The sequence below is a fragment of the Periophthalmus magnuspinnatus genome, chromosome 24 (genome assembly GCF_009829125.3).
Source record: "Periophthalmus magnuspinnatus isolate fPerMag1 chromosome 24, fPerMag1.2.pri, whole genome shotgun sequence".
NCBI lineage: Eukaryota > Metazoa > Chordata > Actinopteri > Gobiiformes > Gobiidae > Periophthalmus > Periophthalmus magnuspinnatus.
In genome coordinates, this window is record NC_047149.1 from 8,827,052 (window position 1) to 8,853,060 (window position 26,009).

At 39.6% G+C, this 26,009-nt stretch overlaps 1 protein-coding gene across 1 annotated transcript in view; it reads left to right on the forward strand.

The window, feature by feature from the left end:
* Positions 1-26,009, forward strand: part of LOC117392592 (regulator of G-protein signaling 6) — a 107,627-nt gene that overhangs the window by 75,383 nt on the left and 6,235 nt on the right. The window contains exons 5-13 of the mRNA XM_033990692.2: positions 848-899; positions 17,131-17,195; positions 17,287-17,363; positions 19,060-19,141; positions 19,228-19,302; positions 20,047-20,148; positions 20,312-20,373; positions 20,682-20,792; positions 22,915-23,040. Coding sequence (XP_033846583.2) covers positions 848-899; positions 17,131-17,195; positions 17,287-17,363; positions 19,060-19,141; positions 19,228-19,302; positions 20,047-20,148; positions 20,312-20,373; positions 20,682-20,792; positions 22,915-23,040 — 752 coding nt within the window. The remainder of the gene's footprint in view (positions 1-847; positions 900-17,130; positions 17,196-17,286; positions 17,364-19,059; positions 19,142-19,227; positions 19,303-20,046; positions 20,149-20,311; positions 20,374-20,681; positions 20,793-22,914; positions 23,041-26,009) is intronic.

Consider the following 26,009-nt stretch of genomic DNA (forward strand, 5'->3'; position numbering starts at 1 on the left):
CAGTTATAGCACTTTTAAGTCCCCGGCACAATATTGAACAACACAAATATATTTTACCCTCTTGATCAAACACAGATACATCATTTTCGTATCTCACAGTGGGGTCTTGAGTGCCGCGTGTGCCCATATGTCTGATGTTCACCTCCGCTTCACTCACGCTCGTTGTGATTAAGCCTGACTGCAGCGCGTTATGGTTTTGACCTTGGCCTTTCCCTGTTCACAGCAAAGTGGTGAGAGAATAGGCCGTGAAAAGGTCGTGTTTGGAGGGCTCTTTGTGCACATAATTGCTATTCATGAAGGTTTTATGGAGATAGGAGACAGAAGAAAACTGCTGGAGTTATATAACAGCTAAAGGTTTGTATCAGCGTGAGCATCTGGACACTGCCTACTGTTGTTTTTGCTCATTTTTTGTTTTATTTAGTTTGATTTTTACTTTTGTGTCTCTATTATCTGTGTACTATGGTGCACTATTCAACGTCTCCATGGAGATGTTAATGCTCTGCCTGGAAAGTTCCATAGCATTACCTTAAAGTTTCCTGTCTTGTATTTACTAAAAGTTCCTCTTATTGCCAAAATGAATACACAAATACATACAAAAATAACCTGATGTGGAGCTTGGCCTGGTTGTGTCACATCCAAGGAGATAGATACATTTAATGCCGTAATGTGGGACATTCTCGGTAAAGCAATAATATCTCCACGGAGACAAGCGGTACTGTTACAGTTACAGTAGAGTATTTGTAACATTTAATTCAATTAAACTTTTTTCATTTTCAGTTATTACTAGTCCAGCAGTGAGTGTGTGTATTTTTGTTCAGTTGTGTAACTGTTTCCTTTTGTGCTCCAGGCTCCGTACTTCTGGCCGTCGCACTGCTGGGAGCCCGAGAACACAGACTATGGTAAAACACAACTCCGTCTCTCAACAATGAATGACAGATGAAGAGAAACACAGTCTGCACATTTTGTGCACTGACAGAATGGCCCAGTGCTTGGTTATTACTCTAAAATACTCTTATTTCAAAACAATATCACACAGATAAAAATCAAAGTACTTAAAAGATCAGTATATAACATCTTACAGTCTAAAAAAAGAACCAATCACAACTGAACTGAGTTGCCAGAGCCTTAAAGCTGATGCCCAGAGTTTTTAAAAGAAACTCATTTATATGTGACATTTTTAACATTTGCAAAAACAGTTCTCTGGTCCTGATCAATGTTGGGAAGTAACACTGCAGCTCCAGAGCACAGAGACACACACTGCTGTGGAACAGGACACTCAGTGTCTGCAGACTTCAGCCAACTTCTCTGCTCAGGTATTTATACTTCCATATTCACATTTTTTGTGCTTGTAAAACACTTTTTTATTTTTTTTATTTTACTTTTGTGAGTAGATCTCATATGAAACATATGAGCAGCACATCAGGCTTTACCTGGTCTGAACAGGCTGTGGATGTGCCTTTCATCCAAATGTTGCATTTGTGCTGTAATAGGAGCCAAAATACAAGCACGATGCATGTCTAAAACATGATGTTTTATTTTTAGATGGATGGCTAATCTAAAACACTCTGGCTTTATGTCAGATGCATTTTGTGTACATCTTATTTACTAAATGTTTTATACTATAGTAATAATGTCTTTATTCAATATTTCTTTATAAATGAATAAACAGCTGTCATCTTTTCTATCCCCAGGTCTGGATGGTGGCTGCTGGCTGGTCTACAGTCTACACTCAAGAATGTGCCAATGTGTCAGAACTAAGCAGCAGAATTTATTCAAATAAAGTGTTACATACATACAATTCTGTACAGTTCTTTTATACATGGTGCTATAGTGTAATGTTTGAGGTATCATGTATATTTCTAAATACATATGTTTGTTGTTTCAATATAGAATTTTATTCAAATACAATGAATATTGAACAAACTATTTTGAATGTCACTCCAGTTTGCAAAAGTTATAACAGCACAAGCTCACACGCTGCAGCAGGAGAAGAAGACCACAGAGCTGTCCCCTCAGGTGCACTGTCCCATCTGTGTCATCTGTGTCTGCAGCTGCACTCTTTTAGAGAGCTCCATCCTTTTTCAAACTCTGGATATCAGCTTTAACCTCTATATAGATGACATATACGAGTTATTCTCATTCTTACAGGCTGTGGAAAAGCTCAGATTCTCCTGAATTCACTCACTGAGCTGAAGAGGCTGCACTAGAACTAATTGCTGGGGGCTTTGGATGCGAAAATTCAGATCAGAGAGAGTCCATTTAAGTTTAAACCAACTGGATTTCAGCACTGGATTTGGTTGCCTTGACAGCCAAAATTATAACATAAACAACTTGTCCATCATGTCCAGTGTTTTTGTAAATAGGGATAATGCAGTTACAGTTGTTATCAGTAAAGGTCATATTTAATTTAAACATATTTACTTCACTGGGGACACAGATATGAGGTAAACACAGGTCATATTTATGAAATTTAAAATCAAAATACATACATAGTGACATACTTTCTCTTTAAATCCAATCCTTACTAAAATTCTTACTACCATTAGTTACTAAAAAACACTGTTACCTGTACTGCAAAAAGTGGCTTTACTATTACCCTAAGTGCCAATGCAGTACTAGAGGCACCATTATTACTGCCCTCTACACCAATGCAAAAATACATTCCCATTAAAATATATTTATATGAAGCATTCAGAAAAGAAGATGATGAGGAAGATCTTCTTCAGCTCAAGTAAAAATAAACATCTCCCCATTTTATCTTCTTCAAGGCTGCAGGCTAATCAAAGCACTGCTCACATCCTCAAGCAATTACTGTGTGAATGTAACCATGTCTCTGATAACATTAGTGTCACCTCCTGTATAATTCATTCAAACTGCTCCTCACAGCCAACCATGAACTCTTTTCTGGTTCTATTGACCTTATTCTGCCCCGCCCACTTTTGCTGTAAATGCGATTAAACTGTAAAAGTTCTTTGTGATAGGACTTCCGGTCCCATTCATTTCAATGGCGAATTTGGGAAAAGTTTTGCCGCTAAAATATGATATAAAGTAGGTTCATTTGTTTAAAATGTTCAATGTTTGTGTGATCAACAAGTCAACACTGCACCGATTCTCTGGAGGCTTAAAAACGGCGCGGTAATCTCTATAGAACTTATTTCCTGTCAAGATCGAGCCCTGTGCAAAATAATACAACCAGAATGACAATGGCAGTGCCCACGGGAACTTCGGGAATGAGGTGAATGCAGAAGTTAGAGTCAGATTCCATGTAGTCTTGGATCATATTGGATAAATCAGTAGCAGTGTGAAATGGGGGTGAAGAGTAGGGAGAGACCTCAGAGGTAGACAGGAGCAGACTACAGCAGCGTCGTGGACATGTTGGTCATTCTGTAGTTGCTGTTGTGCCATTTGAGAAAACGCATTTGTTGTTGTCTGTATTTAAATGTCTCTAAATAAAGATAAAAGTACATATTTGATTCATTTATACAATATTACAGATAAAGTAATCCAAAAGTTTTAACCTGTAACTAATAATGGGTAACTAAGAATTCAAATTCACTTCCCCAACACTGCACATGAAATTTTACGATATCTCACCATATTCACTTTCTAAGAGCCAAATACATTTGAACAATAGTATTTCTTTGTTAAACCACCTGCACAAACCCATCAATGCAGTGAATCTGTCAAATGTATTGCATAAACATGTTTATTTTCACTAAATAACCAACAAACCTTAGAACATCACATAATTATTAAGTAAAATGTATCTAAAAAATAGATATATCAATACAGCAACCCACAATATTTACACTGTATCACCAAAAATATCATATGTATCACGATATCTATTTTAGCACAGCCCTAATCCATCAAACTCAGTAGCGTGTGGAGTGTTTATTTTTAACACGTTCATAATTTGAGCAAACAAAAATGTACAAATAAAAACAGTTAGAAAAAACTATTGACTCAGTTGTTTCTGTTAAACAAAGTTCAGCACAAATCTTTACCAAAATCACTACATCTGAAGCGTCACAAGATCTCAAAATCTGAAAAAAGCTAAATACTTACTTTTTACTTTTTACACTTAACCAGGTACTTTAATACTTTTACTTAAGTAGAATTTTCCATGTGATACTTTCACACTTTTTTGGCTCTGGTATCTGTACTTTTACTTAAGTAACAAAACTGAGTACTTCTTCCACCACTGGTACAAAATGACATTGCTGCATTGATGACCCATTTAAAAATCTTGTGGCTTTTATAAGGTTTTATCTTCTGTGTTCGTCCTTTTTAACAGCTGCATCTGGGAAACAGAAAAGTCTAAAATGACCTGACTGGTTTAATTAAAGCTCTTATCTTCTGTCCTGGGGACCATTCTAATACCAGACCTCAAGAACTATAACATGGTTTGTTTTTCTTCATGGTAAATGTTTGACTGTATTGCCAGTACTACTACTTCTACTACTACTTCAACTACTACTTCTACTACTACTACTAATAAACCTGATTGATTTCACCAATATCCTGTGTAATAGTGATCAGTTTTATGGCTGGCGTGTAAATGAGATTTTACTTGTAAAACAATAAAACACAAATAACATTTTTTAATTATTTAATTTATTTTTATTTAGTCTTAATAAAAGGGTAAAGTTCATGTTTGGAGCTGCCTTAGAGCTGGTAACACCTGGGCTCTCTCCTCTGCTCCTCCACTTGTCTTTTTAGTTGAGCGAGGTGCTGTGCCCTTTGTTCCTCGCTTTTCTTAAGAGCAGACTCCAGATTCTTCTCTGTTTTTATGAAGCACACCTCCTCGATGATGCAGCTTGAGGATAGCTCACCTTTCCGGACATGTTTGTTTTAATGTCCATCATTGGTGGCGTTTTGTTGTTCCACCTCTGCTCAGTGGCCCTGGTCTTTCAGTGCAGCGATTACACTGTACTGCCTTTTAAGTGTGTTGTTCATCATTTCCAAGTCTCTTTTGGTGAAGGCCAGTTCTTGTTTAAGCTCTGTTTTGTCTCTCAGAGCTTTGTGGAAATGGCATCTGATGTTGTTGTGTACTCTGGTGAGGTCATCCAGCTTTTTCTCTGTGTCTTGGAGCTTGCCCTTGACTTTGTGCAAGTCCGACTCAGTTTGGTTCATTTTTGCTGTGACTTCTTTGGCGAGGTGAAGCTCCTTTTTCATGCGCACATTCTCCTGTACTACATTGATGCACAGGTTTGTCATCTGTTTCTGTGCACTGACGTGGGCATCCACCTCCTTCTCCGCCTTTTGGAGCTTCTCCTTGACTTTGAGCAACTCCTGCTCTGTTGCATCCAGCTTTGCTGTGACTTCGTTGGAGTTGCGAAGCTCCTCTTTCAGCTGCACATTCTCCTGACCTGTGATGATGAACAGGTTTCGGATCTGTTTATGTGCGCTGATGTGAGCCTCCATCTCCTTCTCAGTCTTTTGGAGCTTATCCCTGACTTTCAGGAACTCCAGCTCTGTTGCGTTCAGCTTTGCTGTCACTTCTTTGGAGTTGCGAAGCTCCCCTTTCAGCTGCACATTCTCCTGACCTGTGCCGATGAACAGGTTTCGGATCTGTTTATGTGCGCTGATGTGGGCACACATCTCCTTCTCCGTCTTTTGGAGGGCATCAGTCAGGTTTTGGATCTCCAAGTGTTGATCTTGGTTGATCCTCTCCTGAGTTTTGAGCTTCAGGTCCAATGAGTGGTTGACTTGGACCTGATTGTCGAGCTCAGCCCTCGTTCGCTCCAACTGTTCGCGGAGCTCCCTGATCAGAGCGTCTCTCTCGGCCAGGGGTGTTAGGACCTGGACTGGACCTCGTTTCTCAGGGTTTGAGGAGTCCTGGATGTGGGGAGACACCGGTGGGGTCTCCTTGGTCTCTTGCTCGTCCCCTGATGGTGTGGGGCAGAGCAGAGCCTCCAGGTTAAAGTCCTCATCATAGAGGTGGATGTCGTCCTCGGGTGAGTACAGATACCAGGGCTTCATACTGAAAGAGGTAGAGCTATCCATGTTTGCGTGCGTATCGATCGGTGTGTTGAGAAGTTGTGAGAAAATTCCCGTGGGTCACGTGATACTAAACCTCTGATTCTAAATTCTGGCATCATTCGTCATGGTGACGTAGTGATGGAATGGTGGCACCACTCCGTCTCCATGGTGATGTAGGGTTGCAATAGTGGCACCACTGACAGAGCAGTCAGCTGATCAAAACTATATTTATCATACAATATTAATATAATATTATTTTACTGAATATAATGTTATTTTATTGAATATAATGAAACCACTAAAAATGCATCATTATCTGTCTGTTGGCAGCATTTAAAGACCCCATATTACACTATTTTCTGATCTATGTTATACTGTTGTTTTCCTCATATTCAGGCTGAGTTCATCTCTCAAACAAAAAACACTCTGCTCCACCTTGTGGTGTCATGTGGTAATACAGGAAGTGTTCCATGGTGTTTTTTAAACTCTATACACCTTCACTAGAATCATTTGGTTGATTTCAGATCTGGAATTGCCGATCTCTACTGAACTAAAGGTAAAAGGAGCTGTTAATACAGCTGCCCTTTACATCTGAAATACAGGTTTCTTCAGGACGACGTGAGTACCGCTCTAATGCAAGGCTGTGTTTAAGGGGACGTTTGTGCCACATGAGCCGCTGTCTGACCAGTGCACTGTTGTTGTTAGTATCTCTTCATGGTTGTACATTTTGTGTAGTAAGTAGCACATGTATACAGCTGTCATATGTCACTCACATTTCTTCTAGATGCATAATGATAATTATATAAATAACAATAGAACTGAAGGCTCAGCTGCATAAATGAGGGGTAGGAGGAGGACAAATCTGTGAAAAAACAAACATCCCTGTTTGCACAGACAGTGTGTCAGATACAGTCCAATATATACAAATATGAATAAAGTCTGTAGATCTAGGCTTCTCCAAATGACTCATTATGCATTTAATATGTCAAACAAATATACTCATTACTATTAGTTTGTATAAAAGTGGTTTCATTAAATTGTTATGGACTAAATATTGATGTCCACCCCACGTCTACTTGCCTACCCATAAGAGTCACCACACGCTACTGAGTTTGATGGATTAGGGCTGTGCTAAAATAGATATCGTGATACATATGATATATTTGGTGATACATTTGGTGATACAGTGTAAATATTGTGGGTTGCTGTATTAAAAAAATAAATGGTTTCTTATAGAAAAAGCTTGTGTCTGACAGTCTGGTCCCATCATGATTGTGTCTGATGTGCCCATAGACCTGACACTGACTCAGTCTGGTCCTGCCTGAACCTCGAGTCTCTCATGGAAGTGTGTGCAAACCAGTGGAGGAACATAAAGTAAAAGTAGTAAAGTACTGTACTTAAGTATACATTTTAGCTTATTGTACTTAAGTAGATTTTTAAGCGGATACTTTTTACTTTTACTCCACTACATTTGAGAGCAGTATCTGCACTTTCTACCCCACTACATATTTGACCTGGACTGAAATATAAAAGTATTTTTATTATTATTTTAAACCTGCTGAAAAGACTGAGTGTTTATTTTTAACACGTTCATAATTTGAGCAAACAAAAATGTACAAATAAAAACAGTTAGAAAAAACTATTGACTCAGTTGTTTCTGTTAAACAAAGTTCAGCACAAATCTTTACCAAAATCACTACATCTGAAGCGTTACAAGGTCTCAAAATCTGAAAAAAGCTAAATACTTACTTTTTACTTTTTACACTTAACCAGGTACTTTAATACTTTTACTTAAGTAGAATTTTCCATGTGATACTTTCACACTTTTTTGGCTCTGGTATCTGTACTTTTACTTAAGTAACAAAACTGAGTACTTCTTCCACCACTGGTACAAAATGACATTGCTGCATTGATGACCCATTTAAAAATCTTGTGGCTTTTATAAGGTTTTATCTTCTGTGTTCGTCCTTTTTAACAGCTGCATCTGGGAAACAGAAAAGTCTAAAATGACCTGACTGGTTTAATTAAAGCTCTTATCTTCTGTCCTGGGGACCATTCTAATACCAGACCTCAAGAACTATAACATGGTTTGTTTTTCTTCATGGTAAATGTTTGACTGTATTGCCAGTACTACTACTTCTACTACTACTTCAACTACTACTACTACTACTACTACTACTACTACTACTACTAATAAACCTGATTGATTTCACCAATATCCTGTGTAATAGTGACCAGTTTTATGGCTGGCATGTAAATGAGGTTTTACTTGTAAAACAATAAAACACAAATAACATTTTTTAATTATTTAATTTATTTTTATTTAGTCTTAATAAAAGGGTAAAGTTCATGTTTGGAGCTGCCTTAGAGCTGGTAACACCTGGGCTCTCTCCTCTGCTCCTCCACTTGTCTTTTTAGTTGAGCGAGGTGCTGTGCCCTTTGTTCCTCGCTTTTCTTAAGAGCAGACTCCAGATTCTTCTCTGTTTTTATGAAGCACACCTCCTCGATGATGCAGCTTGAGGATAGCTCACCTTTCCGGACATGTTTGTTTTAATGTCCATCATTGGTGGCGTTTTGTTGTTCCACCTCTGCTCAGTGGCCCTGGTCTTTCAGTGCAGCGATTACACTGTACTGCCTTTTAAGTGTGTTGTTCATCATTTCCAAGTCTCTTTTGGTGAAGGCCAGTTCTTGTTTAAGCTCTGTTTTGTCTCTCAGAGCTTTGTGGAAATGGCATCTGATGTTGTTGTGTACTCTGGTGAGGTCATCCAGCTTTTTCTCTGTGTCTTGGAGCTTGCCCTTGACTTTGTGCAAGTCCGACTCAGTTTGGTTCATTTTTGCTGTGACTTCTTTGGCGAGGTGAAGCTCCTTTTTCATGCGCACATTCTCCTGTACTACATTGATGCACAGGTTTGTCATCTGTTTCTGTGCACTGACGTGGGCATCCACCTCCTTCTCCGCCTTTTGGAGCTTCTCCTTGACTTTGAGCAACTCCTGCTCTGTTGCATCCAGCTTTGCTGTGACTTCGTTGGAGTTGCGAAGCTCCTCTTTCAGCTGCACATTCTCCTGACCTGTGATGATGAACAGGTTTCGGATCTGATTATGTGCGCTGATGTGGGCACACATCTCCTTCTCCGTCTTTTGGAGGGCATCAGTCAGGTTTTGGATCTCCAAGTGTTGATCTTGGTTGATCCTCTCCTGAGTTTTGAGCTTCAGGTCCAATGAGTGGTTGACTTGGACCTGATTGTCGAGCTCAGCCCTCGTTCGCTCCAACTGTTCGCAGAGCTCCCTGATCAGAGCGTCTCTCTCGGCCAGGGGTGTTAGGACCTGGACTGGACCTCGTTCCTCAGGGTTTGAGGAGTCCTGGATGTGGGGAGACACCGGTGGGGTCTCCTTGGTCTCTTGCTCGTCCCCTGATGGTGTGGGGCAGAGCAGAGCCTCCAGGTTAAAGTCCTCATCATAGAGGTGGATGTCGTCCTCGGGTGAGTACAGATACCAGGGCTTCATACTGAAAGAGGTAGAGCTATCCATGTTTGCGTGCGTATCGATCGGTGTGTTGAGAAGTTGTGAGAAAATTCCCGTGGGTCACGTGATACTAAACCTCTGATTCTAAATTCTGGCATCATTCGTCATGGTGACGTAGTGATGGAATGGTGGCACCACTCCGTCTCCATGGTGATGTAGGGTTGCAATAGTGGCACCACTGACAGAGCAGTCAGCTGATCAAAACTATATTTATCATACAATATTAATATAATATTATTTTACTGAATATAATGTTATTTTATTGAATATAATGAAACCACTAAAAATGCATCATTATCTGTCTGTTGGCAGCATTTAAAGACCCCATATTACACTATTTTCTGATCTATGTTATACTGTTGTTTTCCTCATATTCAGGCTGAGTTCATCTCTCAAACAAAAAACACTCTGCTCCACCTTGTGGTGTCATGTGGTAATACAGGAAGTGTTCCATGGTGTTTTTTAAACTCTATACACCTTCACTAGAATCATTTGGTTGATTTCAGATCTGGAATTGCCGATCTCTACTGAACTAAAGGTAAAAGGAGCTGTTAATACAGCTGCCCTTTACATCTGAAATACAGGTTTCTTCAGGACGACGTGAGTACCGCTCTAATGCAAGGCTGTGTTTAAGGGGACGTTTGTGCCACATGAGCCGCTGTCCGACCAGTGCACTGTTGTTGTTAGTATCTCTTCATGGTTGTACATTTTGTGTAGTAAGTAGCACATGTATACAGCTGTCATATGTCACTCACATTTCTTCTAGATGCATAATGATAATTATATAAATAACAATAGAACTGAAGGCTCAGCTGCATAAATGAGGGGTAGGAGGAGGACAAATCTGTGAAAAAACAAACATCCCTGTTTGCACAGACAGTGTGTCAGATACAGTCCAATATATACAAATATGAATAAAGTCTGTAGATCTAGGCTTCTCCAAATGACTCATTATGCATTTAATATGTCAAACAAATATACTCATTACTATTAGTTTGTATAAAAGTGGTTTCATTAAATTGTTATGGACTAAATATTGATGTCCACCCCACGTCTACTTGCCTACCCATAAGAGTCACCACACGCTACTGAGTTTGATGGATTAGGGCTGTGCTAAAATAGATATCGTGATACATATGATATATTTGGTGATACATTTGGTGATACAGTGTAAATATTGTGGGTTGCTGTATTAAAAAATAAATGGTTTCTTATAGAAAAAGCTTGTGTCTGACAGTCTGGTCCCATCATGATTGTGTCTGATGTGCCCATAGACCTGACACTGACTCAGTCTGGTCCTGCCTGAACCTCGAGTCTCTCATGGAAGTGTGTGCAAACCAGTGGAGGAACATAAAGTAAAAGTAGTAAAGTACTGTACTTAAGTATACATTTTAGCTATTTGTACTTAAGTAGATTTTTAAGCGGATACTTTTTACTTTTACTCCACTACATTTGAGAGCAGTATCTGCACTTTCTACCCCACTACATATTTGACCTGGACTGAAATATAAAAGTATTTTTATTATTATTTTAAACCTGCTGAAAAGACTGAGTGTTTATTTTTAACACGTTCATAATTTGAGCAAACAAAAATGTACAAATAAAAACAGTTAGAAAAAACTATTGACTCAGTTGTTTCTGTTAAACAAAGTTCAGCACAAATCTTTACCAAAATCACTACATCTGAAGCGTTACAAGGTCTCAAAATCTGAAAAAAGCTAAATACTTACTTTTTACTTTTTACACTTAACCAGGTACTTTAATACTTTTACTTAAGTAGAATTTTCCATGTGATACTTTCACACTTTTTTGGCTCTGGTATCTGTACTTTTACTTAAGTAACAAAACTGAGTACTTCTTCCACCACTGGTACAAAATGACATTGCTGCATTGATGACCCATTTAAAAATCTTGTGGCTTTTATAAGGTTTTATCTTCTGTGTTCGTCCTTTTTAACAGCTGCATCTGGGAAACGGAAAAGTCTAAAATGACCTGACTGGTTTAATTAAAGCTCTTATCTTCTGTCCTGGGGACCATTCTAATACCAGACCTCAAGAACTATAACATGGTTTGTTTTTCTTCATGGTAAATGTTTGACTGTATTGCCAGTACTACTACTTCTACTACTACTTCAACTACTACTACTACTACTACTACTACTACTACTACTACTACTAATAAACCTGATTGATTTCACCAATATCCTGTGTAATAGTGACCAGTTTTATGGCTGGCATGTAAATGAGGTTTTACTTGTAAAACAATAAAACACAAATAACATTTTTTAATTATTTAATTTATTTTTATTTAGTCTTAATAAAAGGGTAAAGTTCATGTTTGGAGCTGCCTTAGAGCTGGTAACACCTGGGCTCTGTCCTCTGCTCCTCCACTTGTCTTTTTAGTTGAGCGAGGTGCTGTGCCCTTTGTTCCTCGCTTTTCTTAAGAGCAGACTCCAGATTCTTCTCTGTTTTTATGAAGCACACCTCCTCGATGATGCAGCTTGAGGATAGCTCACCTTTCCGGACATGTTTGTTTTAATGTCCATCATTGGTGGCGTTTTGTTGTTCCACCTCTGCTCAGTGGCCCTGGTCTTTCAGTGCAGCGATTACACTGTACTGCCTTTTAAGTGTGTTGTTCATCATTTCCAAGTCTCTTTTGGTGAAGGCCAGTTCTTGTTTAAGCTCTGTTTTGTCTCTCAGAGCTTTGTGGAAATGGCATCTGATGTTGTTGTGTACTCTGGTGAGGTCATCCAGCTTTTTCTCTGTGTCTTGGAGCTTGCCCTTGACTTTGTGCAAGTCCGACTCAGTTTGGTTCATTTTGGCTGTGACTTCTTTGGCGAGGTGAAGCTCCTTTTTCATGCGCACATTCTCCTGTACTACATTGATGCACAGGTTTGTCATCTGTTTCTGTGCACTGACATGGGCATCCACCTCCTTCTCCGCCTTTTGGAGCTTCTCCTTGACTTTGAGCAACTCCTGCTCTGTTGCATCCAGCTTTGCTGTGACTTCGTTGGAGTTGCGAAGCTCCTCTTTCAGCTGCACATTCTCCTGACCTGTGATGATGAACAGGTTTCGGATCTGTTTATGTGCGCTGATGTGAGCCTCCATCTCCTTCTCAGTCTTTTGGAGCTTATCCCTGACTTTCAGGAACTCCAGCTCTGTTGCGTTCAGCTTTGCTGTCACTTCTTTGGAGTTGCGAAGCTCCCCTTTCAGCTGCACATTCTCCTGACCTGTGCCGATGAACAGGTTTCGGATCTGTTTATGTGCGCTGATGTGGGCACACATCTCCTTCTCCGTCTTTTGGAGGGCATCAGTCAGGTTTTGGATCTCCAAGTGTTGCTCTTGGTTGATCCTCTCCTGAGTTTTGAGCTTCAGGTCCAATGAGTGGTTGACTTGGACCTGATTGTCGAGCTCAGCCCTCGTTCGCTCCAACTGTTCGCGGAGCTCCCTGATCAGAGCGTCTCTCTCGTCCAGGGGTGTTAGGACCTGGACTGGACCTCGTTCCTCAGGGTTTGAGGAGTCCTGGATGTGGGGAGACACCGGTGGGGTCTCCTTGGTCTCTTGCTCGTCCCCTGATGGTGTGGGGCAGAGCAGAGCCTCCAGGTTAAAGTCCTCATCATAGAGGTGGATGTCGTCCTCGGGTGAGTACAGATACCAGGGCTTCATACTGAAAGAGGTAGAGCTATCCATGTTTGCGTGCGTATCGATCGGTGTGTTGAGAAGTTGTGAGAAAATTCCCGTGGGTCACGTGATACTAAACCTCTGATTCTAAATTCTGGCATCATTCGTCATGGTGACGTAGTGATGGAATGGTGGCACCACTCCGTCTCCATGGTGATGTAGGGTTGCCATAGTGGCACCACTGACAGAGCAGTCAGCTGATCAAAACTATATTTATCATACAATATTAATATAATATTATTTTACTGAATATAATGTTATTTTATTGAATATAATGAAACCACTAAAAATGCATCATTATCTGTCTGTTGGCAGCATTTAAAGACCCCATATTACACTATTTTCTGATCTATGTTATACTGTTGTTTTCCTCATATTCAGGCTGAGTTCATCTCTCAAACAAAAAACACTCTGCTCCACCTTGTGGTGTCATGTGGTAATACAGGAAGTGTTCCATGGTGTTTTTTAAACTCTATACACCTTCACTAGAATCATTTGGTTGATTTCAGATCTGGAATTGCCGATCTCTACTGAACTAAAGGTAAAAGGAGCTGTTAATACAGCTGCCCTTTACATCTGAAATACAGGTTTCTTCAGGACGACGTGAGTACCGCTCTAATGCAAGGCTGTGTTTAAGGGGACGTTTGTGCCACATGAGCCGCTGTCTGACCAGTGCACTGTTGTTGTTAGTATCTCTTCATGGTTGTACATTTTGTGTAGTAAGTAGCACATGTATACAGCTGTCATATGTCACTCACATTTCTTCTAGATGCATAATGATAATTATATAAATAACAATAGAACTGAAGGCTCAGCTGCATAAATGAGGTGTAGGAGGAGGACAAATCTGTGAAAAAACAAACATCCCTGTTTGCACAGACAGTGTGTCAGATACAGTCCAATATATACAAATATGAATAAAGTCTGTAGATCTAGGCTTCTCCAAATGACTCATTATGCATTTAATATGTCAAACAAATATACTCATTACTATTAGTTTGTATAAAAGTAAGTATTTAGCTTTTTTCAGATTTTGAGATCTTGTGACGCTTCAGATGTAGTGATTTTGGTAAAGATTTGTGCTGAACTTTGTTTAACAGAAACAACTGAGTCAATATTTTTTTTCTAACTGTTTTTATTTGTACATTTTTGTTTGCTCAAATTATGAACGTGTTAAAAATAAACACTCAGTCTTTTCAGCAGGTTTAAAATAATAATAAAAATACTTTTATATTTCAGTCCAGGTCAAATATGTAGTGGGGTAGAAAGTGCAGATACTGCTCTCAAATGTAGTGGAGTAAAAGTAAAAAGTATCCGCTTAAAAATCTACTTAAGTACAATAAGCTAAAATGTATACTTAAGTACAGTACTTTACTACTTTTACTTTATGTTCCTCCACTGGTTTGCACACACTTCCATGAGAGACTCGAGGTTCAGGCAGGACCAGACTGAGTCAGTGTCAGGTCTATGGGCACATCAGACACAATCATGATGGGACCAGACTGTCAGACACAAGCTTTTTCTATAAGAAACCATTTATTTTTTTATCAGAGGACACACAGGTATTTGAAGCGGTAGGGTGTTAGACACAAGTTTAGAATAATATCCAGAACAAGAAGAGAGTTTTATTGATCCAACCTGATGATGTAAATGACCAATGCTGATGTAGTGGTGTTTTAGATATAGGAGATTTGGAACTTGGAAACTGAAGACACCACTGGAAATATATTGAGAGATCACCTCATAGACACATGGGTTTTCCTCTTCAACACGTGGTTTTCCACTGCAACCATGCCCTGCAGCCCCAGAATAGGTTCGGCTCTATCCAGTGTAGTGTACAGTGCACAGGTGCAACGGTCAGACAGGTGCAATGGTCAGACAGGTGCAATGGTCAGACAGGTGCAATGGTCAGACAGGTGCACTTATAATAGAGCCTCATGTGTCACAAACGTCCCCTTAAACACAGTCCTATATTAGAACAGCGCTCTGAAGAGGAAACCTCCCGTATTTCCCTGAAGTGGAGCAGGTCCAGAACAGCCACACGCTGCTCCACACATGTGTAATAGTCCTGTTATTCCACTGACACTGTTGCTCCTTCATAAACACACAGGTCACACACATCTCCTACCAGACTGTGGCTCCTAACTGTCACAGCCACTGTCACTGCTTCATCCAAATCCTCCATTTCACACAAACCAGCTCATGTTTGATTAATTGTTTGTATTTCTATCTAATATCTAATCATTACAAATGTGAAGCTGCAAACAATGACTTGCTTCTAAAAGTGAGTTATTTTAGACCTTTGTGTTGAAAGTTGTTGCTGCTGTTGTCGTCTCCTGCTGCACACACGAGTCTCAGATGTCTGATTCCCATCATGGATCTATCCACCTTATTCCAAAAGTTGCCGTGGGCACTGTCATTGTCCTTCAGGTTGTATTATTTTGCATGAGGCTGCTGATGGTGCAGTGTTGACTTGTTGTTGCACATGAGCATTAATTATTTGACACAAATCAACCAACTTTATATCATATTTAATTTTTAATCTTTCCCCAAATTCTCCAGTGAAAGGAATGTGATTCCCACATAGCCGGAAGTGCCGCCACAAAGAAAGCTTTAGTCGTACTTATTTGGCCCATTTGGCTGGGCCAAATACGCTCAATAATATGGGTTTATGCAGCACTGTTTGTGCTGGCTGTGGTCCTCAGTACATATGTGCGACCCTCTAAAACAACTGGCTGGCCTTCCAGTAGTAAAAGTGCATGTTAAGGGTGTGCAGGGCATGTAAGTATAATGGCACAGTATGGCCTCCGTGGCACAGGACCACAACACAAGTTAATGAGACATTTGGGAACCACGATTGCTGCAGTCTGCTCAGTGACCAGTAGGATGTACTAAAGGACACTGTGACTTCAGCCATACTTCAAACAGGCAGAAGTGAAGGGAAAATTGTATTATTTGGATATATTTCAAAACTGTTTAATTAGACTTTTGGCCTGCAATTATTTTATTGGACAAGCACTGCTTGCTTTGATTGCCCTGTCCTCACACCACTGATCAAACTGTCAACAGATTAACTGTGTTAGAGAACTGCATTGAAAATGTGGCTGCATTTTGCATTTTGGGAAATATCTGACCATTAAACCCCATAAAATGAACAACTTTTAAGTTATTACTGAACAGGGAGAGCAGCAGTAAAAGCCAGCTGCTTTATTTTAACTTCAAAGATGAATTTATTGCAAGTTACAGATTATCAACAGTACAACATTAGATTTAATTATTTTAATCTGAAAACGACATATATTTATATATTTTTTATTTCGGAGGTACCATATGTTTGCCTAAGTTCATCCTGTGCTTTCCCTGTACATGATTCTCGACTGTAATGATGTCATGGGGATCAGGTTTATGCCTTTTGATTACACTGAACTTTCATAAAGGAAAACCCAAAAGGAAATGGCCATAAATGATCAGAAGGTTGGCGGGTCAAATCCCACTCTTGACATAACCATCATTGTAAGACAGGTTGACGGTGTGATTCCAGCTCCCACAGATGAATACTGCCACGGTGTCCTTGGGCAAGACACTTAACCCACATCATGTGTGTGTACACTGGTGTATGAATGTGTGAATGTGTGAGTGGTTCCTTCATGTAAAGCATTTTGAGTGGCTTGAAGGTGGAAAAGCGCTATATAAAAATGTGACCATTTACCAAAATTCACAATTGTTGATACATCATTTGTATCAGTGACTGGACCCAATAACTCACAAATGACTCACTTATAAATCTGCATTTAACTGTCCCCATCTGTCTGAAATAGTGTGATCTTATCTGACACACAGCATAATCCATCGCTCCATTACTACAATATTAACACAATAATATAAACTGTTATATCAGGATTACTGGGTATTTTCTAAGTCTCCAATCTTTGTGTTTCCTCAGCCATCTACCTGTGTAAGCGCACCATGCAGAACAAGACCAGACTGGAGCTGGCAGACTACGAGGCGGTGAGCACTGAGACAAGCTCCAAATGCCAGTGTGGACATCGAGAACAACTTTCTACAGTTATGAAATGTTGCTTTTTTTGTCTTGTCTTAGGAGAACCTTGCCCGGCTCCAGAGAGCGTTTGCCAGAAAGTGGGAGTTTATCTACATGCAGGCAGAGGCCCAGGTCAAGTAAGTACTGAGTTTAACCAACTGCACAATGAATGAATGATTTATGATGAGAGGGTTGGAAAAACATCATTTTGAGGGCAAAGTGCTAGATACATTTGCCTGTTTCTTTATTATTTTGCACTATTGCTTCACTGTGTGGTGGCCCTGAAGGAACATTTTAATAAAATTGTACTTCTTGAAGTTTTCAGATGTTTTACTCCTTCTTTAGTTGTATATTTCACAGTAAAGACATGTTTGATTGGTTCCGGTGCACAGATCAAGTCGCATTGGATCACTCAAGCACACATCTCGTAATGTCTGACTCTGGGTCCAAATCAAGGGTCTGTTTCGTGAGCCACTGACATCACCCAAAGTCAAAGTCAAATCTGAATCATACTTGAATTATACTTTTAAATCACAAGGCCGACCTCAGAAATTCACAAAAAAGACGTTTATAATTCCAACTTTGTGGCGCAGTGAGACATGGCTAAAGCTAAAGCTAAATCTGGAGTAAACACAAAGCTACACAAAGCTTATTCTATATATTTATTTCAGGGACAGTGCATACTAATGAACATCTCTAGAAATATGTCAGGATTATCCAATAAGGCCATTTTTCATGTGTAATCCCCCCGTTTTTCTGTTTTTATTTCGCTCCTCTGCACCTCTACGGCTCGTTTTAATGTCTCTTTATGTAACACAGTGGGGTCGACCCATGAACTGAATATATAATGGATGGATAAACAGGAAACAGCTGTTGCTAATGTGTGCTAGCTTTGTTTTGTTAACATAACTGGAATCACTGGAAATACAGCGTTTTATCGGCCTTGACCTGTTTGGAAGCATTTTGAAGGCGCGGTGCAAGAAACAATAATGTTCAAGAGTGTTACATTTTGTCAGTTTTTGTTGGTGTTAAAGTCTGCAGTCCAAAACTACTCTGGAACGTACAATTTATTAAAAAAGTTATTCAATTAAATATAACTGACTAAATAAATTAGTACTACATACTACTCTGCTGTGTGTGTATGACCTGTGTATATAACCTGTGTGTGTAAAACCTGTGTGCATATAACGTGTGTGTATAACCTGTGTGCATATAATGTGTGTGTGTGTATAACCTGTGTGTATAACCTGTGTATATATAATGTGTGTGTGTGTATAACCTGTGTGTAAAACCTGTGTATATATAACGTGTGTGTATATAACCTGTGTGTATGACCTATGTGTATATAACATGTGTGTATATGACCTATGTGTGTATCACATTTGTGTGTATATAACCTGTGTGTATGACCTATGTGTTTATAACGTGTGTGTGTATAACATGTGTGTATATGACCTATGTGTGTATAACCTGTGTATGTATATAACCTGTGTGTATATAACGTGTGTGTGTGTATAACCTGTGTATGTATATAACCTGTGTGTATATAACGTGTGTGTGTGTATAACCTGTGTATGTATATAACCTGTGTGTATATAACGTGTGTGTGTGTATAACCTGTGTATGTATATAACCTGTGTGTATATAACGTGTGTGTGTGTATAACCTGTGTATGTATATAACCTGTGTGTATATAACGTGTGTGTGTGTATAACCTGTGTATGTATATAACCTGTGTATATGACCTATGTGTGTATGACCTATGTGTATATAACGTGTGTGTGTGCATAGCCTGTGTGTATGACCTATGTGTATAACTTGTGTAATCTGCAGGATCGACCGTAAGAAAGACAAAACAGAGAGAAAGATCCTGGACAGTCAAGAGCGAGCGTTCTGGGACGTGCACAGACCTGTGGTAAGAGAGGACTCGTCCCGCTAAGACCAGGACTCTGTGCTTTATCTGTTTATTAATGGTACTTTTTGTGTACATTTATATTATAGCCTGGATGTGTAAACACGACAGAGATGGACATCAGGAAGTGCAGAAGATTGAAGAATCCACACAGAGTTAAAAAGGTGGGAAAAGCAGGTGTTTTGGTGGAGTCTTATGACAACAAGCTGCCACATGTTTATTTAGGCTTAAAACCTCAAAAGAACACATCAGTAGGATCTGTGCATAGCAACACGCTAGCTACAGTCACTTTTGTTCAAATCAGAAAAGGTAAAATTAACAACCTATTAAAATTCAAATTTATTAAAATAAAGACAACCCAATTATTCTTATATGTAAAATACTTCAGTTCATGGTGTGTTTTTTATATTTATTATGCCTCACAATTAGCATTAGTGTTAGCATTGAGAGGCATTTCTTTCTAAGCACAGAAGTGTCCTCTGGGGAAGTTTTCATTTTATTTGTGTAGTTAGTTTAACATGTTGTCAGTGACATCCACCTGCAGCTCCCAGTCTGCCTGAGCTTTAAATATTTATCAATTTTAGCATATCTTGGCAAAAACCTCACAGATACAATTTGACAGGAAGTAGTGACGCTAACAGTAAGGATGCCGGCTCTATTGTGCACTGACACTATTGGTTATTTAAAAAAACATATTTTTAAGAAGCTGCATTAAAAAGTACAGCTTATGGTAAGTTGGGCCAACAGTTATCAGTATGAGAGCCACATTTAGCCCCAAAGTCACAGCTGTGCCTCATGAGCCACTGGAACTGGAGGTTTTTTCCCTAAATTATGCAATATTCATACTGATATGATTAAAATTTCAAATCTGTCTTTGAAATGTCTTGCAAATATTTCTAAATTTGCAGTCTGTGTATGGTTTATCTGAAGAGGGTCCCCAGTCCCAGAGTCCCATCCACACACCGTCCCACCAGAGTCGCAAGGGGACCAAGGAGGACGTGGAGAAGGAGGTAAAGTCGTGTTTCAAACATGTCTGTAAACATGTAGAGCTGGAGATACATTCGAGGGGTAGAGTATGTTAGATTTGACACTGTTTAGTCTTGCAAAACCAGGTCTAACTGTAGCTCTACTCCTAGTGCAGTCCTGACCATGTCCACTGTGTGTCTTTAACAGATCCAGTTTCTGAACACACAACTTGACCGACACTGTATGAAGATGTCCAAAGTGGCAGAAAGGTACGTTACACGGTTTGATCCAGGGCAGCACGATGAATCAAAATGGAAATGAAACTTAAGTGAATAAAAACAGCTCACCCTGTAGTTAGTTTGTCAGTTTATATTTCAGTCTCTCTGGACGTGTTTAAAATGTGAACTTTGAACCATGTCCTATTATTAAAATCACAATTAGATATGTTTTACCCCTAATCTGATTCAAAATAAAATAAAAATACAAACTTTTTTAATGCATTTTCCTTTTCCAGTGCAACATAGCAGCATCCCGTGTGTAACCTAACCACATTAACCACACTGTTGTTCCTCTGCAGTCTGATGGGCTACACAGAGCAGTATCTGGAGTACGACCCCTTTATCTTGACCCCTGACCCATCCAACCCCTGGATCAGTGATGACCCCTCCTACTGGGACCTGGAGGCTAGGTACACACACATCTACACACACACATTGTAGATGGATCATTAATGAAAAATAAAATAGATATAAAAACTGTTGTTACTTTTTCATTATTGTGATTTTTTTTTTTTTTTTTTTTTTTTTTACATTATAAAGCTAATAAAGGTGCAATGTGTAACTTTTCTGGTAAGTGGTCCGTCACCTGCTTGTCGCCATGGAGATGTTACCTGGAATGGTTCAAAGTGCTAAATGTGTCTTTCTTGGATTCATAAATTACAGTTTTTATAGCTTAAGAAATACCATAATACCATAAAAAATACCATTAAAATACCATAATACCATAAAAAGTACCATTAAAAATACCACAATACCATATAAAATACCATAAAAAATACCATAATACCATATAAAATACCATAAAAAATACAATAATACCATATAAAATACCATACTAGAAAAAAAAAAAAAAACTTTGTTAGTTTGAGTAGGGTCACCTCTCCACCGATCTGACTTGTGTTTTAGCCTGCTGTCACCTGCTTGTCTCCAGGGAAAAAGAAAATACTGTGGAGCCTTCTCTCTCTGCAATAACATCTCAATGGAGATGAGCATGTGGCAGACTCTCCACCCAAAAAGTTACACATTGCACCTTTAAAATCACCTCTAAGTTGACAGATAAGCCGCACTTTTGCTATCTGTTTTCTAGGTTTAGCTTAAAATAAAAGAAAAAGAAAAAACAATTAGCCAGACAAAACCCAGTCTCAGTCCTGGATAACCTGTTCACGGAAGGGCATCCAGCTTAAACCCTGTGTAAACATTCAAATCCCTGCACACTTGATATCTGCTGTTCAGTGTCTGATGTCACCTCCGTACTGATCCCCTGTGTTTAATAATTACAAGTCAACAATGGCCTCACCTCCCGCCGCGCTCCCCCGACCTCCCGCCTGTGCGACTTATGAAGGAATTAGCTTTAGCCGACGGATAATCACTGCGCTAATGTAGCCCGCTAACTCAGATGAATTGATTAATAGCGGGATTTCAAGCTAATATTTCCACAGGGCCACAAATGATTGGATTTCACATCAGCGCTGGCATATGGCGCTCATTTGAACAGTCTGCACATGTACGGCTCAAACTGCTGCGTGATGTACTTTAACCTTGAGTGGAGCTGGTGGAGTTTGTGACACATTATAAATAACTTTGTACAGTTGTTTAAAAGTGCTCCGTCGTGCATTATTCGGACATTTCACACACTTTTGTCACTTTGTCACGTTGATATTTGATGTAGCATAACTTTCACTTTGTAACTTTACCGGTTTGCCACCTTCTTGTCTCCATGGAGATGTTATCGCTTTGCCTGGAATGTTCGACGTGGCATTAAACGTATCCATTTCCGTCGGGACAAGCAGGGAAGAACATCAAGCTAAGTCCCTGGTCAGATCTGTGGAGAGGAGACCCTGCTCACACTAAGACATTGTCAAGAGTTTTTTCAGCGGTTGAGACAATTGTAACGTAATATATTCAAGTAAGATACAATGAATGCCAAACTTTGGAACATTCCGGGGAAAGCAATAACATGGAGACAAGGAAATGTCACGTCCCACAACAGAAGCTACACTTAGCACCTTTAAAATGATCTATAATACAATAAATAAAAGCAATACTAATGTTAAAGTAAATTTCTGTGCACACATGTGGTGAAAGTTGCCAGTAGTGAACAAACGGGCTGAAGTTAAAGGTGCACTTTGTAACATTTCTACTAGCTATTAGCAAACTGTTAGCAATTTGAGAGATGACATGTTAAAGTGAAAGTGCGCTGAGGTCAACAACTCATGACATCAGCAAATGAACCAGCCTTTTTTGATTACAGCGTAACTCAAACATGAATGAAACAATATAAGTCAATTAGCATGCTAGTTATTGTTGCTTAATGTCAAGGCATAGCTCCTCTGGTCTCTGAAATTTGTGCAAACACTTATAAACTCATTGCAGTGAATATTTAGGATGGAATGTGTACGGTAATTGAGGAATAACTTTAGACCACTGCATAAAAATGAACTACTTCTGTTTGCTAGCGTGGTATAATTAGCATATTGATTTCATTTGGTCTCACATCGAACGTTCGCTAACCGTGCGTGTATCATTTGGCAGTAAGGAGCCCAGCCAGCAGAGGGTGAAGAAGTGGGGCTTCTCTCTGGAGGAGGCCCTCAAGGATCCACTGGGGCAAGACCTTTTCCTGCGCTTCCTCGAGTCAGAGTTTAGCTCGGAAAATCTGCGGTAAGCTCTTCGCTGTTGTAAATAAATCATGGGTTGGTTTCAGAGAGGATGAGATATAAAATTTAAGAGGCGTTTGGTCCTGGGGCTTCTGGGGTAAGACTTAAGGACACGCACTTTAATACAGTCCGCACCAATTGAATGGTTTTGAATAGTTTCTTCTGGCAGATAATTGCTTGAAATAAGAACTAATAAGCCTGTTTTGAGAAAGTGTTAACGTTGATTAGCTTAAAAAAACTCTGAAAACCCTGATGAACATTCTGCAGTCAGCGTGTACGCCTCACATTAGCTTGACTTTCCTTTTTCCAAACATGAAACACTTTATAATCTGCCTGTATCTTTGCGCGCAGACACGTTCCAAAGAGCTGATTTGGACATGTCTGGCTGCGGGCGAGACACCCCAATCATCTCTTCACTTCCAAAAATATCTCTCTGCGCGATAAATGTTGTACCTCCCCAAAATTATAAACACCAACTCAACACATTTGTACAACATATTTGGAAAAGCGCTACGGTCGACCATCAGATAAAAAGAAAAAAAAAGTTCCTGGCTACAGCAGTTTTGCGCGCTAGCTGAATACAAATCAGCCTAGCGTATGTAGGAAAGCGATTCTGAATTGCCCTTAGTGTTACCTTCATATTACAAAGCTCTATCTGTATCGACGTGGCACGCTTTGATGGCTATCGTAGCATACCCCCCAGCTAGCAGAAAGAACAGCGATAAGCATTAGCGGTTTGATAAGTGTTGCTCCTATATTAAAGCTATCCTTCAAACAGACATCCACGCAGTTACTTTGAGGTTAATAGGCTACGGCTGCGTCCAAAAGCAACGGAGGAGGGAGCGTGGAGTGTCCTTATCTTGCCCCTTAGGCCACTCTCCTATGTCCACTCCTTCCTTGCTCTGGCTTCCTAGTTACTCGTGGTGTTTATGTGAGTATGAGAGGATGACTTGACACCACAATACTTCACGTACTGCTATCAATGGGACCATGTCAGGTTAAATTTTCCCCAGATTTAAAGCTACTAATCAGTACTTCTATATTTCATAATCCAGTCCTATAATTTTGCTGTGTGTTGGTATTAGTTGTGTTGATTTTATACATTTACATTATACATTTTATTATCATTTTATCTTAAAGAAGGGGGTATTTTACTTCTATGGGGTATTGACGTCTAACACATAACACATTTAGATCACAGTGTTATCTTTTATTTTATTTTAAAGTGATTCACCATAACATTTATTCACATTCACTTTTGTTTTTGATGCTCTGAGTGTCCCCTCCCTTTGCTCTCTGTGCTCCCACTCCCCCTTCAGAGCGCTATCACAACACAATCAGCTGTGCCTGCAGGGGTACTCCTCTACACACTGTGCATACTTTGGGTTTCCCCGTTGAATCCAAATGGATCTCCCAAGTTACACAAGGAGCAGCTCCTCGGTGATTATTGACCACATTGTTCATCTCCCCAGAGGACGGGGCTGTAGGACTATTCAGACCTGCTGTTTGTAAGACAGGATGTGTAGGACAGGCTTGTTTTAAATGTGCCTGTACAGTGAGAGTTATGAAGCACAGAGCACCCTCTCCTCACTGTCACCCAAACACCAGTCCCGTGGGTGTCGCCATAATAAATCTATGAAATAAGTGCACACCTTCAATAACCAGCCTGTCTCCTGCTCCTCTCTCTGCACAGACCTGTCACTCAGCTCAGTGAATGTGTTCAGGAGTGTTGTTCAAGGACTGTCTGAGTTCCCCCTGTGCAGAGTGGGACATCCTAAACATAACGTGAGGGGATTATGTAAACCTATTCAGTAAACCGCAAGACTGAACAACGGCTCTTTGGGAAAGTGAGAGAAAAGAGACGTGGAGCTCCAAAGCCGTGAGCGTCAGGTGTAAAATGATGTGCCTCAGATTATTTTTATCTGTTCTTTGTGTCCTAATTGTGATCATGTGACCCTGTCATGTGACTGTTTGTTGGTGTATTTAAAAGCACCTGGCAGCTTTCTTTCTTGTATTCCCTGAAGAAGGTCCCACACAGCTGAAACATGTAGGCTACTCCCTTCTTCACATTAAAGGAGGTTTTAAAGTAGTCGAAGTGCCTCGGATTATTCTCCTTGTTGTCTGTAAGGAACACCTGACCTGATACTTAACTGACCCTCTGAAACTCATCTTTGTCATCATTAATAATAAGGAGGGTTTAAATAGCTAACTAAATAACTCAAACATGCATGCATAACATCTCCAACCTCGTCAGGCAGGTTTGAGATGAGGGAACACTATAACATGGTAGAAAGCTAAAAAAAAATCGATTTTGTGTAATACCCCGTCTTTAAACCCAAGTATATTTAAAAAGTGAGAGAAAATGGATTGTCTGAAATAACTACAGCTAAACTGAGATGTCAAAGAAACAAAGAAAAGAAAACACAACAGGAACATTTCAGACAAGTTTATGCAGTGTAATAAAGAGCAGAATGTTAAAGAAAAGGCCGTAGTGTGTCTTATGAGAAGAGTTTCAAAAGTGCTGTTTGGCCCATTACTTGGACATTACTTACTTGATGTCCAAAAATAATGTATTTTTTCCAACAATATTCTGCGAAATGTTTTGGAGATCGGCCACAGGATGTTTTAAAGTTCTGATCGATGTGTTCAGTTCCACTTCCCGGCCCTTTCAGCTTAAAGTATTTGCAGTACGAGCTGTCAATCAACCTCTGAGCCATCGCTGTACTTTAAACTTTTAACAACAATGGAGAAAATGGTACTACAAATGTGGACTTATTTCAGCTTACATTGAATTTACATCATATTCTGTAATTAGTTGGCGCCACCAGATAAATCTGATGGGTTTGTTTTTCACATTTGGATGAAGTCCGTGCTCTCAGATGAAGGAAGAGCCTGTGCACAGTTTACTCTCACAGACTAGAGGATTTTAATACGAAAGATCAGATCAAAAATCCACAAATAAACCTAATCATT